This window comes from Carassius gibelio, chromosome A16 (assembly GCF_023724105.1).
Source record: "Carassius gibelio isolate Cgi1373 ecotype wild population from Czech Republic chromosome A16, carGib1.2-hapl.c, whole genome shotgun sequence".
Classification (NCBI taxonomy): domain Eukaryota; kingdom Metazoa; phylum Chordata; class Actinopteri; order Cypriniformes; family Cyprinidae; genus Carassius; species Carassius gibelio.
This window is the reverse complement of record NC_068386.1, coordinates 24,284,761-24,301,004: the sequence shown is the minus strand read 5'-3', so window position 1 is coordinate 24,301,004 and position 16,244 is coordinate 24,284,761. Positions and strand designations below refer to the sequence as shown.

Here is a 16,244-nt window from a genome sequence, read left to right as displayed (position 1 = left end):
TAAAAAAATTCCACCATTATCTGTATGGTCAAAGGTTTACCCTGATCACAGATCATCAGCCCTTGGTCTCGATCTTCAATGTTCGGAAGGGTGTCTCAGCGATGGCCTCAGCACGGCTGCAGCGTTGGTCACTCTTTTTGGGTGCTCACCAATATGATATCGAGTACAAAGGCACCAAACTACACGGTAATGCTGATGGCTTGTCACGTCTTCCACTAAAGTTGACAGAAGAGTCAAAGGCGATGGATCCAGCTGACGTGTTTCAAACCTCAATTGTGAGTCAGTTTCCTGTGACAAATGCCACTATTCAGAGAGAAACCCGCAATGACCCAACATTGTCTAAGGTCTATGATATCACTGTACATGGGTGGCCGACAAAAGGGAACTCCCTATATCCAGCATTCGCAGCGAGGAGAGAACAGCTTTCTGTGTGTCAAGGAACTCTAATGTGTGGCTTACGAGTCGTCATTCCCTCCAAATTGCGCAGTAAGATGCTAGACACACTGCATGAAGGACATTTGGGCACTGTAAAAATGAAAAACCTTGCCCGCAGTTACATGTGGTGGCCGGGAATCGACAAACAGATTGAGGATCTGGCAAAGGCTTGTCCAGGATGTCAAAAGACACAGAACTCTCCGCCATTAGCTCCCTTGCATCCCTGGGAATGGCCGTCAACACCGTGGCAAAGAGTGCATGTCGACTTTGCTGGACCATTCAAGGACTCCATGTTCTTGATCGCCGTGGACGCGCATTCTAAGTGGCCTGAAGTTGTTCTAATGAAGACAACCACATCCGAAAAGACTGTTTCTGTGCTAAGAACAATATTCTCCAGAAATGGGCTGCCAGAACAGATATGCACGGATAATGGACGACAGTTTGTCTCAGACGAGTTTCAGAAATTCATGAAGCTGAACGGAGTCAAGCACATTACTTCCGCACCATACCATCCTGCCACTAATGGCTTGGCAGAAAGGTTTGTACAAACCTTCAAGAAAGCAATAAAAGCAATGGATAATGACACTATCTCGCTCCAACACAAAATAGACAACTTCCTTTTCATGTACAGAAATGCCACTCACTCCACGACTGGTCAAACACCAGCGATGATGTTCCTGAAGAGGAATTTAAGATCTCGTTTGGATCTCATCAAACCTGATGTTCGACGAGATGTAGAAAACAAACAATTTGTGCACATGAACAATAGACAAACAAGAAACTTTCAAGTAGGACAAGAAGTCTTAGCACGTGACTACAGACTGGAAAAGTGGCAGCCAGGTACCATCACCACCAGAACTGGACCCTTGATGTACACAGTAAAGGTTGGAGACAACACATGGAGACGGCATGCAGATCAGCTGGTGGATCGTCAGACAAAATCCTCGCTGTTACCTGTTTCTGATTCACCTGACAATGTCCCTGATGTAAATGACAAGGTCAATGATGCTGTTGAGACTGCCCCTCTTACCTCAGTTAACACAAACGATTCTGAACCACAAAATGATGAACCAGATGGGACGATTCCAGTTACACCTGAACAGCACCCAGGTTCACAGAGACGTTATCCTGAGAGATGTAGGAAACCTCCCCAAAGGCTTGATTTGTAGTTGTGTTTTAGTTGGCAACATTGTTCAGGTTAATTGTAAATGTTATGCAGTAAGTTTATAGTTATGTATTTCTTGTTTCTTAGGTTGATTAATCTAGGGGGGGAGGAAAGTGTAATGTATGTACTATTGGGTATCAGCATTCTGTGATAAGCCTGCCCTCTAGTGGTGACTCATAAAAGTGACGTATTGAAGTTAACAGTTCAGAGTAAAAAACAATGTGAGTTAACACGACTCGATTGTCTGCTGTGTGTATCATTCATTCTGCCAACATACACAACAAAAATAATGTTCATAAACCAGTTATCATTAATAAAGTTGCATTAAAAAAAGCAATAAACAAAACAGCATCATGTGTGCATGCATCGTTTAATACAAAGAGCGGAAAGCCAATCACACATTTTTCATTTAAAAACATGAGATGCAGTGGGATGGGGAAAAGACCAACCATAAAGTCTTGAGATATGTTTTAAAAATTTTAAACTTACATTCATTTTATATGGCTTTCTAAACATGTGGGTGTCTTGTGCAAGACTCGAGTGCAACGGTGATAGAAGATGTCCCTTTTGCATTTTGTGTGAACGGCTTGGTTTCAGTTCTGATGTAAACAAGATCTTCTCCACATTGATGTTCTCTTTTTCTGCAACATCACAGCAGAGCTGCATCCAGCAGTGTTGAGTACTCGAGACTCGGACTCGGTCTTGGACTCGGTCTCGAGACCGTATTTTAATGGTCTCGGTCTTGTCATGGACTCGTGTGCATTTTGACTCGGTATTGACTCGGACTCGAACATATTATGAATCGGACTTATGCCCGAGTCCACTCGAGTCCCAATCAAAATATTTCATGATTATTACTGTATGTTAAAACCCTCTGGAGTCGTTTAACCCAGGATACGCGTTATGAGTCATTTTCTCCTGATAACCCCGAAAAGAACTTAAATTACACTTTCAGTTTTAATCGTACAGATAAGAGCAATACATCAATCGTATCTGTAAAGGGTTTTTTTTTTGGATACAGACATAATAACAACAAAACTTTGTGCACTTCTTCATTTACAAACACGTCATTAAAATGAACTGTAACTCAGTGAATACTCAACGAAAAGACATGAGAGAGATATCTATAGAAAGCTTGACATGTCTGCTTTTAAACTAAAAAGTGCCACCGAAAACAAGTATTCTGTGATAAAGTAATCCATATGAAAACAACGCGATGTCTGTTTTTCACGTCTCCCTTCACAACCCATTATATCTAATGTGACCACGCCCCCGCGCTGAACGCGCTAGTCAGATTCAAACTGAAGCGCGCGGCTTGAATACGCCCACACAGAAGAAAAAGCAGAGACTGTTCTTAATGTTCTTTTATTTTACTGTTTGCTTCGCGATGAGAGGAATAAGACATAATTCACCCCGAAAAGATGTGATGTGGTTGAGGATTTGAGATTTGGATTTCCTCCGAAAAAAAAGAATGAAGCACTTTATTCAGCAGAGATCATAAACATGAGTAAGTCTCTTTTTATTTATTTATTTATTATACTTGTACTAGTTTTCAAATAACGTGTAAACATTTTACTAGTTAGACTTTTTCCAAATACTTTTTCCAAACTATAATTCCTGACTAAATGTATAATCAAGTGAAATAGTATGAAGTTTCAATAACAATACACAATACTATACCATTCAAAAGCTTGATGTAAATAATATAAATGTAACAAATAAATGTAACTGTAACAAATGTAACACAATGCTGTTCTTTCAATTTATCCCCCATAAAAAACCCGAAAAATTATTCTCAGCTCTTTTCAACATTAATAATAATAATAATGATAATAATGATAATAATAATAATGAATGTTTTTTTGTAGAAAATATATGATTTTTAAAATAATTTCTTAAGGATTGTGTGACTGGAGTAATGATGCAAAAAATAGTTTGAAAGTCAGCTTTGATTTTCCCTAATAAACTGTTTAACTGCTCCCCCAAGTGGATATTAAATTATGTTGTGAGATAATTAAATATATTCTAAATAAACTACAAACATAAAATTATATAGATTTATTTTGTCCTCACATTCTTTCTTGTAACTCCTCCCTTTCAGTGACACAAGCTGACTGAACGGCTCATTATGCAGCTCATTATGCGGGCCTTTGTCTTTTCAGGTGTAAATCACAATGATATTCATGATAGTTGATGCCTACTCGCATATGACTTTTACCAACAAAAAGTGTCTTAGAAAATTTAAATAAATATATTGTTTTCTGTGAGTGAGTAAACAAGATGATTTTCACATAATTTAGAAAGAATAATTCTAGGCTACAAGCTCCAGTTCTCAACAGTCCCGGGAACCAATGTTATGTATGTGTTTTTTTTTTGCCTTATTCAAGTGATTTAACATTTTTAGTTCACTAAGCACGCATAATATTTTTTTTTTCTCAAAAATACAATCATGTACATACATGCATTTCACATATTATTATAGCCCAGTTTGTGCTGATTACAGTGAGATTAGAATTTAGCCAATTAGATATTTATAAGAAACTGAAAAAAGCACAAATGTCAGGGCATGACAAAACTTCTCCAGGCCCCAAAAATAGCCTTAGACTCCAGAGGGTTAATGTTTCTTTAAATTGATGTATGATTGACACATCCAATGACTGGTGATTTTCTTGTGATGTGAGACCATAGACTGTATAAAAACATGGACGTAGTGTCCGTGACGTCACCCATAGACTCCTGAAGTGTGTTTTTGAAGCCTAAAGTGTGTAGAGCGGGCCGTGTTATGTGAAAACGAGCACTTAATACTGACAAGTAACAATTCATAATTCTAATAAAATTACCTTTACACCACATACTATGTGGCCCTTTTACCCTTTATTGTTTCCCCCAAACATTTGACATTGAAGATTTCTTTAGGTCTTGTCTCAGACCCAGTCTCTCTGGTCTCGGTCTTGACTCAGACTCGATCCTTTCTGAACTCGGTCTTGACTCGGACTCGACCCTTTCTGAACTCGGTCTTGACTCGGACTCAACCCTATCTGGACTCGCACTCGAATGAGCTGGTCTCGACTACAACACTGGCATCCAGTGGCTTCAACTGCATAGGCTAACAAACCATTATAATGCAATGACACGTACATCATGGCAACTCTGCTGCGACGCGATCGTGCAGCTCTCTAATAGGAAGATGCCTGTTATAATGTTATGATCGAGGCTCTGGACTCTGAACATAACTTGTTTTTCTATAACAAACTATAAAATATTTTTGTTAATGTCCTGGCAGAGACAGATAGTTTGTTTTACATTTACGTTAATTACATTAGTGTTATAAGTTAACTGCTACTATGTAAAAGAAACACTGCTGTAAGTGTTTGCAAACCAAATGTTTCTACACTTTTGTTCATATAGCAGTAAGCCTACTTTTAAATTAAAAAAGTGCACAGTACACTGCATTATGCACAAAACTAAATGCATTCAAAAGTAATCATTTGTGAAAAAATAGTAATCGTTGCCCAGCACTAATATATAATATATATATATATATATATATATATATATATATAGGTCTAGATTGTGTCCATTGGAAATTATTTGATTGTTGTTTGCTAATTGCTGTGTTGCATGTACCGTATTTTTCAGACTATAAGTCGCACCTGAGTATAAGTCGCATCAGTCCAAAAATACGTCATGACGAGGACAAAAACATATATAAGTCACACTGGACTATAAGTCGCATTTATTTAGAACCAAGCACCAAGAGAAAACATTACCATCTCCAGCCACGAGAGGGCGCTCTATATCTTCAGTGTAGACTACAGGAACACTGAGCAGCATAGAGCGCCCTCTGGTGGCTGGAGACGGTAATGTTTTCTCTTGGTTCATTTCTCTCTGTTAATTTCTCTTGATTCATGTCAAATTAACTTTGATAAAGTAGTCGCACCTGACTATAAGTCGCAGGACCAGCCAAACTATGAAAAAAAAAGTGCCACTTATAGTCCGGAAAATACGGTAAGTCATAATCTTTAATCAAAATTGATGTGCACCAATAAGTCATGAATAATAAATATTGCATTCCATTAAAAAATAAGATTTGTCCATTATGACTTGTGTCCGTGACTTTTGGCTGGCAAACAAATATTCACTGCAGATGTTTAAAATGACTTGATGGTTGATGTGTGCTATCTGCAACTTTTTCCATAATTTCTTCAACAGTCATTTTCCTAGCTGTAGCTTGATGTTATGCATTTTATTGTGAGTTTATTTGTGTTGAGGGTGTGTGTGTGTGTGTCTGTGTGTGTGCACGCACTTAGCTGCACTGCAGATTCTTCCCATGCATCCTTTGCTTTGAGCAGTGAACTGAGCAATGATTACCCCAGACACAGACAGTCAGGTGGTGACCATATGGAAATATGGAAATGAAATCAAACAGTGCTTTTCCACTCTGTCCTTCTGGATTGGGTTATTCACAGGCTAATCGAAGAGCTAGTCCAGTGGCTTTCTTCCCCTCTTCTCAATCGAACTTTCACTTCCAAGTCATACAGTGGCCCAAAAAGTATTGTACTCTGTTATAGTACTCTGGATAAAGAGTCATGCTGATATGACTTTAATTGAAAGAAGAAGAAAAAAAACACATTTAGTGGATGATCTGTGGGATAAGTTTTCTTTCTCTTTTCTTCTTCAGAGTTCTTGCTCCTAAATGTGCAGCATGTAATCATCCGATCCTGCCCTCTGAGGTAAGACCAGATCAGCCTGAACTCCATAAACTCTCTTCATACACAAACAAATCTCATTTAACTGTTAATAGTAATCAGTAAAACCCAGGAAATCACTTAGAGTTTGACATTTAGTTGAGCCGTATCCTCTGGCTGTCATAGAAGCAGATTTCTCTGTATTAGAGCATTGCCAGGGTCAATCTAGCCTTAAGATGCGTTTTGACTTGTTATGGGACAAATGAACCAAACAGAGCATGGGAACGTTCTACTGAGTGGAACTTTGCTTAAACTATCTAGAACATCTAGGTCATTCTAGAACAGTTAACCCTTCTTTAGGGCTATACGATGTATATCTCTGTATTTTGTTTTTATTTGGATTTTAAAAAATCTGTATTTAATATTATTATTATGATTAATTATTTTTTATTTATTTATTTATTTATTTCCACTTACTTCCCAATGTTGTTCAACAAAACAATGCATATTAAAGGCTATAAAAAAACTAATAAAGTGAATGTAACTATGTAAGATTTTATATTATGTGCAAAAAAGGGTTAAAATCACATTTCGATTATTTATTTCTGGGAAAGCCACAATAAACATTAACCAACCCAGGCTCATGGGAAATAAATTCACTATATTTCCAGCTGAAATGAACACTAGAGGCAGTAAAACACCAACAACCTTTATACATTCTCACACAAATGTTGATAACCAGGGCATTTAATTGATTAATGCATGCATGGTTCACAGTATTGCACAGTACTATATTATATTATACTTTTACCATAGTGCATGATTTACCATGATACAGTACCTACAGTTTACCAGCATAATAATACATTTCTACAGTCATGTTTAACATTTGGAAAAAAACTGAACATTTAGCCCCAGTCACTGGACATTTCACTTCGTGACTGCAGTTAAAGCATGCTACAATAAAAATGAGCTGAAAATGTGCTCCGCCACAGGCCGTCCGAGAAGTAGAGGAGTTTGTTTCTTCATCAGGTTTGGAGAAATGTAGCATTGCATCAGTGTCTCATCAATGGATGCTCTGCAGTGAATGGGTGCCGTCAGAATGAGAGCTGATAAAAACATCACAATAATCCACAGCACATGTGTTCATGTGTTGAGAAAACGAAAGCTGCTTGTTTCTCCAAATCTCTTCCCATGAAGAAACAAACCCATCTACATCTTGCATGGCATGAGGGCAATTATATCTTCTGAATATTTTCATTTTGTTATATTCTTGATTTATACGGTCACCTAAAAGATGTGAGGAAGGTAAAATCATGCATTTCCTATGAGTCTAGGCTGGCATTAACAGGAAAAGGAAAATAATTGTTATCAGTTGTTAATTAATGGTAGATGATCTTTCTGTTTGGTTATTGGATTAGAGAGAGCTTTCCATGTGGTCATATCATTGTGGTAAGTTGTGGTCATCTCACTGGTTGTTTAGGGATCAGATGAAACCATTCGGGTGGTCTCCATGGACCAGGACTACCACGTGGAGTGCTATCACTGTGAGGTGAGTGACCACGCTCAGTCGTGTCATCTGTGCTGATTTATTGTTATTCTCAATGGTTAATGCAAGTAAAGAGACCTTGTTGATGAACAACAAATCTCCACTTCCCCTCGAGGCCCGCCTGCCCTGACATGTGACCTTAATAAAGACCAGAGGAGTCATGTGAGTGTGAATCTGTTCCCGCAGGACTGTCATGTGGAGCTGAATGATGAGGAGGGTCACCGCTGCTATCCTCTGGACGGACACCTGCTGTGTCACGCGTGTCACCTCAAACACACGGACCCTGCTGCCAACAACTACCACAGCCAGGTTTAAACATCTGCCACCCCCAGAGAGTCTCAGAGACATCACCGTTCACCAAAGACACGCCAGAAATCACCACTGAGACTGAGATTACAACATTATTAGCAGTATATTGTATTGTATCTGAATTATTTACTTTACTGTTTTGTTTTTTTTGCATTTATTAATATTTTATTAGTTTGGATACAAAAAAGAAAATAGTTTAGCCTTGTTTGTATAATACAAACGCTGTAAACGATGAGCCTCTGGCTTCTGCAGAAATACCGCTACAGATTTCTGTAAGTAGTGCAACCATTACATTATTCATTACAAAACTTCATCTGAATCTCTCAAATGGCACCTAAGAGTATAAACATTTATTTAATTAAAACTGTGCTCAGTCATTGTTTTTATGGTCCAGTGCTGGTCAATATGGTCCATTGTTATAGACAGCAAGCAGAGTAGATGCTACATCATACAAAATCTTATTATTATTATTATTTTGGTTATTGATGCCATTGCAGACATACCTAATACACAGCCAGCCACAATTTATTACACAAATGAAATAATGCAATAACAACAATCTTTTATTTAATGAGGAAAAAGTGACACGGTGCAACAGACCAAATAAACAGACATGCCTATTTATGAATGTATATTTATTACAATCACAGTATTTATTACAAGCCCCAGCTTCATGAACATTAGGAAGTAAGCTTTTAATGGTCTAATGCGATTTCATTTTAACTGACAAACGTGAAAATGAATTGTTTATTCCTAAAGCTAATGCAGATGTCTGTGCATGTGTCCGTACTGACTGGATGATCTGTCATCTGAAATCAAACGGATCTTATTTACTTTCTAAAAGAGTGAGTTCTCGAGTGCATCCTCACAACTCACAGGGCTGTTATTTCAGACCTACAGCTTCTGTTAAAGACACTCACTGTTTGTACATTTTGTTGTTTTGTTACAGTAAGTTGAGTTGTTTGCAAAGTTTGGTCAATTGGATCAAAAGCTATTCTTGAGAAATGCACAAATGTAACTCCAGCTTTTCTCAACTATATATTGTTTAAAGTTATTACTGGAAGTACTTCATAAATTATTTGTATGCCTGTTGCTTTGATTGTTTTCATTGGTTAAGCCGTTGATTGTGTGCTCTCAGATCTCCCTCGGTATTACTTATCCATCTGCTCCTATTAAAAATTAGGATGTGATGCATTTAATTATTTGATGTATTTGTTTTCTCAGAAGTATACACATTTATTCCATGTATCATCACCCTCTTGCCACATAAAATATTGATATATATATATATATATATATATATATATATATATATATATATATATATATATATATATATATATACATACATACATACATACATACATACATATATAATCATTATTATTTACTTTATTTACTTTTTTCTGCTTTGAGTCTCAGACTCAGAAATATCAGGGCTCTTCAAATATCGTGTTGGATAAAGTGGACCCCTGTTTTAAAATAATTAATCATGATTTACTTGTGACTCAGAAAGTTTTCATAAAAACAGTAGGATAATAAGAATACAATTCAGCTAACGTAATGTTATGTTTGTTAGCATTTACATTTAAAGATAGATTACATTAACATATAAATAATAATAATAATTTATTAATTTAAATAACTTCTAATCCATTCTTCTTGTCCCCGGTTGAGAATCACGGCATTAGATCAATAAACGTATCATATTTAGAGCGCTGATTCAATTTAATCTACTCACTCTTAAAATATTAGGTCTGACAGTAAATGGTGTAAGGACAAAATAAAATATTTGTCAGAAATTCATTTGAATTGATGATTTAAAAACAATACTTAAAGCCTTGTATTTGATTTTGTACATTTTATTGTACTGTCTTTATTGTAACTTTTCTAATGCTAGCAGGCATGTTTACTAAACTCTTCATAATTATTTAGGTGTATAATTATTTAGGTGTATATTAAGTGGCCTTAAGTACTATGTACTTACATTTTAATTAATAATTTGCTACAATGCACTTATTGTGTACATGTTTTTACATTGTACTTATATTTTTTAAATACCTGCATAGAATTACACTTGTAATTAATTTCTGTAATTACATTTATAATCACGCTGATGATCTTAATCCCACCAGACCTGTCCCTAACCTCACCCGTGTCCCACCTCGATAGCAGCAAAAGTGTCTTGCACTACAATAAGTTCATTGTAATTATTTTTGATGTAAATGCATACCTGATAAAAAGGCTAATTCTAGAAGAAAATTTCAGATTCAGAGATTTTTGTATCTGAACTCTTCATATATAAAGTGATTGTGAATGAAAAGTTATGAGTTGAACTATCTCCATCATCTTCTGTCAGACTTCAGGTTCCCATTGCATTCATCAGTGCTCCAGATGTTGTTTGAAAGGGATTCTATCTCTCTGTCTATTTGTTCAGTCTTCTCCTTCATCATCGGACTCTTCTGATTCTCTTCCTCTAGCAGATATTCAGATCATCTCTTCATCTCACAGAAACTGATGAAGCCGCTCGAACGGAGCCCGAGTCTGTTTTCACATCACTTCTTCAACTGAATCTTTCTATAAATGCTTTAATATTTCACTTTATAGTTCTCACCTCAATGTGTTGTGCTGCATCATCAATGCAAATAAATTGTATTCATTATTATTATTATTATTATTATTATAAAAAACATTTATAGTATTTTGTACTTTTTGGCAAAAAATAAATGTAGCGAAGTTGAATATTTCTATTGAATATTTTTATTTTACTCACGTAAAGGTCAAAGTACCACAATCTAATAATACTCAAGAAAGTAGAAAAGAAATGTAAACCTATACTCAAGTACTGTAACGAAAGTATTTGTAATTAGTTACTTTCCACCTCTACACCACAGCTGATAAAACATCCTAGAGGAAACGCTGCCTTCGGTTTGCCCATTGCAGTTTTTACATCGCTTATGTCAGGACCTGAGGCTGGACCATGGATGGACAGCAAGATGGGGCATTTATAAAATCAGGACAAATCACTAATTGTTGTGAAAAATGGTGGAAGGAAGATCAAAAAAGTGAGTGCATGGGGCTACATCTTAATATCAACTAAACAAAGGTAATGGCAACAGCAGGCAACGGTACAGTCCATGTAACAATAATGATAATGAAGAAATTTAATCAATACAAGATTTCCTTTTCCTTGGATCCAAAACTGTCTGTAGCAGTGACTTGTGACCGGACATTAACAGAAGAATTGCACTAGGATGAAACGTGATGCAAGGAATGACAAACATCTGGAAAAGTAAAGACAAAACCATTCCAACAAAGACTTGAATAATCAATGTAATTATTTTCCCAGTCTCCATATACGACTGTGAAAGCTGGATACTCAAGACCATATAGGTATATGCATGAGGCAGGGGCTTGCCTGTCTACAAAGCCTTCTAACACAGAAGTTAATGACTTGTATTACAGGTGTCCCCTTATACTTCCAGGCTCTCCACTAATGACCTCAAACTGGAGTGTTTTCACACATGCTTCAGACACTGGTCACGCTCAAGGCATTCCCCACAGTGTCCACTAGAGGAAGCAGTGTCCTTTTCCCCTTCTCAGGGAAGCATGGTTTCATGTGTAACCTGAGAACATTTCAATCTGCATTCGTCATCATTGGTCACCAAGGCTGCTTTTATTTGATCAAAAAATACAGAGTAAACTTTGATGAATCGATGGTTGCATTCCTCAACTGTAAGTGGATAAACGTGTCTACTAAATGAGTAAATGTAAAAACAGGACTATTGTGAAATATTACAGCTAAAAATAGCAGTTTTCTATTTGTATATCTTTCTACATGTATTAATGTGATAACAAAGCTGAATTTCAGCATCAGTACTCCGGTCTCAAGTGTCACGTGATGCTTCTGAAATCATAATATGATTTGCTGCTCCAAAAACATTGATTATTTTCATTATCTGTTGAGGCATCCAGGAATTGATCAGACAAGTGTTTCTGTCATGCTTTCTTACAGAATAAAAAACATTATCCACCTCAGTCAGAGTATCTTTATGCACATTTACAATGTGTTTATTACCGTTGAACTAATTATTATCATTAACAAAATGTTGTTTACTTTTTTACATTTCGTCATTTCTTATTATTTAGTCTGTTACAGGATTTTATAAATGACAGGAATATCTGCTTTCAACATGAATATGAGGATTTACACATTGGCTGCATGTGAGATAGCAACAGTAATCTGCCAAGATGCCTGACATTAAACACTTTCTTGGCAAGTAGTGAATGTGAATGCACGCAAGACACTCAAATGGGGTCACATGACAAAAACTTGTTTGGTGGACACATACGGCTTCATGGCGTTCTCCAGGGCCTTTCTGAAGTCTTGAAGGCTCACTTCAGTGCAAGCTGGAGCCGACAGCTTCCCGGCACGGATGAGGACGCAGAGTTCATCCAGCATGCTACGTAAGGCGTCTTCATCTATCACAAGAGGCCAAAGGTGCCAAGGAGGATTTCGGATTAAACTCTATTGATCCTCAAACAACAGCACGATTTTAAGAAAGCTTTAGTGAACTTTTCTTGGAGACACTCACCGTGTTTGTTGTCTCTCTTCCATTGGGTCACCCAGAAACCTCTTATTTTCACATCTTTGAAGATCAGTGCACTCTAAAGAACACAGCACACTTCTAGAATTGCTATGTGCACCACATGACAGGAGCATGACTGTATGCATCTTCCACTAGAATTATAAAAAGGCAGATATTGAGTCTGATCAGAGCCGTTAAACTCACCACTGGGACAGTGACTGGTTGTTTGGCCATCCCACCGTAGGTCACCATACTCCCTCCACTTCTGAGGAACACAGACACCTCATTCGTTCATTTAGACCTACTACACAGTGCTTATCAAGAGTCCTAATGGATCAAATCTAAGTTTGTAATGTACCGCTGACTTGTTTGGTTCACGTTTTTGAACAGCAGTTGATATGAGGCCTCCTTCAAACTAAGGATGAATCAGTTACCAGTTTCCATGATAAACCAAGGTAATCTTACAGTTTTTACATTTTAATTATCATTATGGTGGGTACGATGCAGTTTCATGCATTCAGAGTTCTTTACACTGTTGAAGAGTTGGATTCTCATGCTAAGCATGGATAAAGTTTCAAAAAACTATTTGGTTTGACGTATAACAGATAAATCTGTGTCAAAATTCTTACTTTCGAGTTCATACAAATTTAGGATAATTTTTTCTTCAATCGTGTCTCTTCATGACGTAAACAAGGGGGGAACTCCTTATATGGGCATTTCTCCTGGAAGAACACATCCACGGATACACAATATTAAAGGGGCTCCTATTATATTGATGAGTATTTCTGCTGTATGACAAATTATGACAAAGCTGATTGTATTTTTATTTTATTTTTTTTACAGTAACCTGGATTGTAGTGTTCCTGTGGCTCACTGGTATCGCAAAAGGTTGTGCGTTCGATTCCCAGGGGGAACATATGTTAGGTAAAAAATATTAGCCTGAATGCACTGTAAGTTGCTTTGGATAAAAGCAGATGTTATATACTTTTTTATATAATATAATATAATATAATATATACTTTTGCCCCCTTGGGCTTTATAAAAACTCTTTTGGGATGAAGGTCACTAAAGAAGCTGGTGGATATTTTTTAAATCTTCATTTCTCTGTTTCGGTAATGTAGCCACTTACTGTAAATGACGTAGCAGCTCTGTGGCGCTCTTTCCTCCGACTCCATTCAGAGCTAGTTTAGGCCGAGGACACGACTGTTAAAAGCAAAGCCCCGAACACCATCAAATACAGAATCTCTCTCAAGCTACAGAAGGATTTTACGTGATGCTTTTATAAAACACAGTTCACTTGTAGACAAGACCTTGAACAGCTCCTTGATTTCTGGCCGTCGGAGAGTCTCCTCTGTGATGACGTGTGTGGCTCCCAGAGCGGTCAGTCGGTCAGAGAGATGCTGCAGGTCTGGCCTTAAACCACAAACAAAACCAACCAAGTCACAAACAATACAAATTATATATACAAATGCAAGTGATGCAGTGCTACATTTCTCCAAATCTGTTCATCGTCTACATCTTGGATGGTCTGAAGATGAGCACATTTAAATTTTGAGGTGAACTAGTCCTTTAAGTTTATTTTTACCTGTCTCTGATGACATTGATGGTTTGAATGCCCTTAGCAGCAGCGATCTGGATGACAGCTTGTCCGACGCCGCTGTTAGCTGCGTTCTGGATGACTGTGTCTCCTAACATACAGAGTTCAGTAAAGACCTCTGTTGAATGATGAGTGGTTAGGATAGAGTTAAGCGCTGCCGACCTGGTTTGAGCTCCTCAAAGTCTGTGAGCATCCTAAAAGCTGTACAGGGATTGACTCCCAGCGTGGCAGCAGACAGCACAGGAATGTCTTTAGGCAAAGTCACCAGATCATCAGCCTTCAGAACAGCTGCTGTTCTCCACGTTCCTGCGCAGGTCAGTGCAGGGCTGTTAGAGATTGACTGATGATCACATTGACCACACCAGGCGTCTGAATGTAAACTGAATGCTCACCGACGCCGGCATCTCTTGGGATCACCCAGTCGCCCACCTTGAGTGCCTTCACCTTGTCACCCACCTCCATGACCTGGCCCACACCCTCATTGCCCGCCACCGCTGGAAGCTCAGGCAGGAGGGCATATGTGCCTGTTACAGAAGAGACAGTGAATGTGCAAAATCAGAGCTGAACGTTGCATCTAATTCAGTGTTTCCTGGTTTAACAGAAAGAAATATGACATTTTCCACTCAGTTCCCATTATGTGATGTAAAAAAAATCACGTTTTCATTATTGCAATAGAAAAAAAGATTGAGTAAATGTAATACAATTATTTTTAACAAATGCATTTTTTTTGTCATATAAAAAAACGTATACATCATGGTAGCATTTGTAGTTGCTGAAATTAACTAAAACAACAGCACAATCATCCAGACCACGTAATGTGATGAGAATTTGGAGGAAAATGTTGTTAAAATAATATTACAATGCATAAATGTCAAAACAGCCTTTACTTTCCTAACCAATTTTTTTTTTTTTCATTTGACTTTGAGGAGAAATTTGCCTGCTTACTCGTAAAGACTTGCATTTGCCCACTATGAGTCAATGCATTGGTAAAGATTTATTTATTAAATGTATTGCTCTTGCCTTGAATCATGTTTAAATCAGAGGGGTTGATGGGAGCCGCCAGCATCTTCACCAGGACACTTTCAGGTCCCACCTGGGACAGGTGCAGTGACTCCAACCTGTCAATCATGCAGGGAGCTTTATAAAACTGACAGCATGCTATTATCTGTGGTTATGAGGGCATGCTTACTGGACAGCTTGTGAGGGCTCTCCGTGTCTTCTGTACAGCAGTGCAGTGCTGTCTCTGACTGCAGACACACAGTAGCTGTTTTTAATGAGGACTGCTCCAGATCGGGAAACGCTGTGCCCCCGGACTAAAAAAGATGCGACTCGCGATAGCTGCATTTTAAAGTTGTGATATATACAATATCTAAATATTATAGTCATGCAACGTTTAATTAAGCACAAGGGGTCAGAACTCCATGTTTACTGTCAAGTAAGTGGCCATGTTGGTACCGTAAAGCTTGTAGTAGAGGCGAAGACACTGCTAATGAATATTAATTAGCAACAGTCACGGGATCGCGCACGTCCTGTGCTTTCCAAATCATAACCCAAGCCCTTATACGTTTCTTTGTGAACTCAAATTCGTTCATTGGCGAGCCTGACCAGCGCCCACTTACCAACGCCTGTCCTTTAGCCAATCGGGTAAGACTTCCGGGCGTTACGTCACATTGCGTAATTAATATTCATAAGGTGACGCTGCACTAGAGTTGTATTCGTCAAGTTACCATCAAGATGGCAATATGCGCGCACTAATATTTTTGTTCAAGTTCAAAAACGACTGCATGGTGGGGAAAATCAGTGTAAATGCAGCTGTGAATTCAGAATACATGTAGCTTTTTATAGAGATTGTACTGATAAAAACTAATTATGTTGATAGAGATTTCCATAACTTAAAAATATTATTAATTTT

General features: G+C 37.7%; 2 protein-coding genes across 5 annotated transcripts in view; one reads left to right on the top strand and one right to left on the bottom strand.

Annotated features, from left to right (window-relative positions):
- Positions 1-9,345, top strand: part of LOC128030885 (LIM domain-containing protein 1-like) — a 34,050-nt gene extending 24,705 nt beyond the window's left edge. For all 4 annotated transcript variants that reach the window (XM_052618959.1, XM_052618957.1, XM_052618955.1 and 1 more), the window contains exons 7-9: positions 6,282-6,333; positions 7,772-7,840; positions 8,024-9,345. In XM_052618959.1, coding sequence (XP_052474919.1) covers positions 6,282-6,333; positions 7,772-7,840; positions 8,024-8,152 — 250 coding nt within the window. In that variant the 3' untranslated portion in view covers positions 8,153-9,345. The remainder of the gene's footprint in view (positions 1-6,281; positions 6,334-7,771; positions 7,841-8,023) is intronic.
- Positions 9,346-11,800: 2,455 nt separating this feature from the next.
- Positions 11,801-15,807, bottom strand: mecr (mitochondrial trans-2-enoyl-CoA reductase). The gene is made up of 10 exons (XM_052619511.1): positions 15,522-15,807; positions 15,353-15,450; positions 14,725-14,856; positions 14,495-14,638; positions 14,321-14,423; positions 14,046-14,148; positions 13,865-13,938; positions 12,940-13,000; positions 12,742-12,814; positions 11,801-12,628 (listed from the first exon to the last, which is right to left on the bottom strand). Exons 1-10 carry the CDS (start codon positions 15,716-15,718, stop codon positions 12,465-12,467), a joined length of 1,149 nt encoding a protein of 382 aa, XP_052475471.1. The 5' UTR covers positions 15,719-15,807; the 3' UTR covers positions 11,801-12,464.
- Between the last annotated feature and the right edge of the window lie 437 nt (positions 15,808-16,244).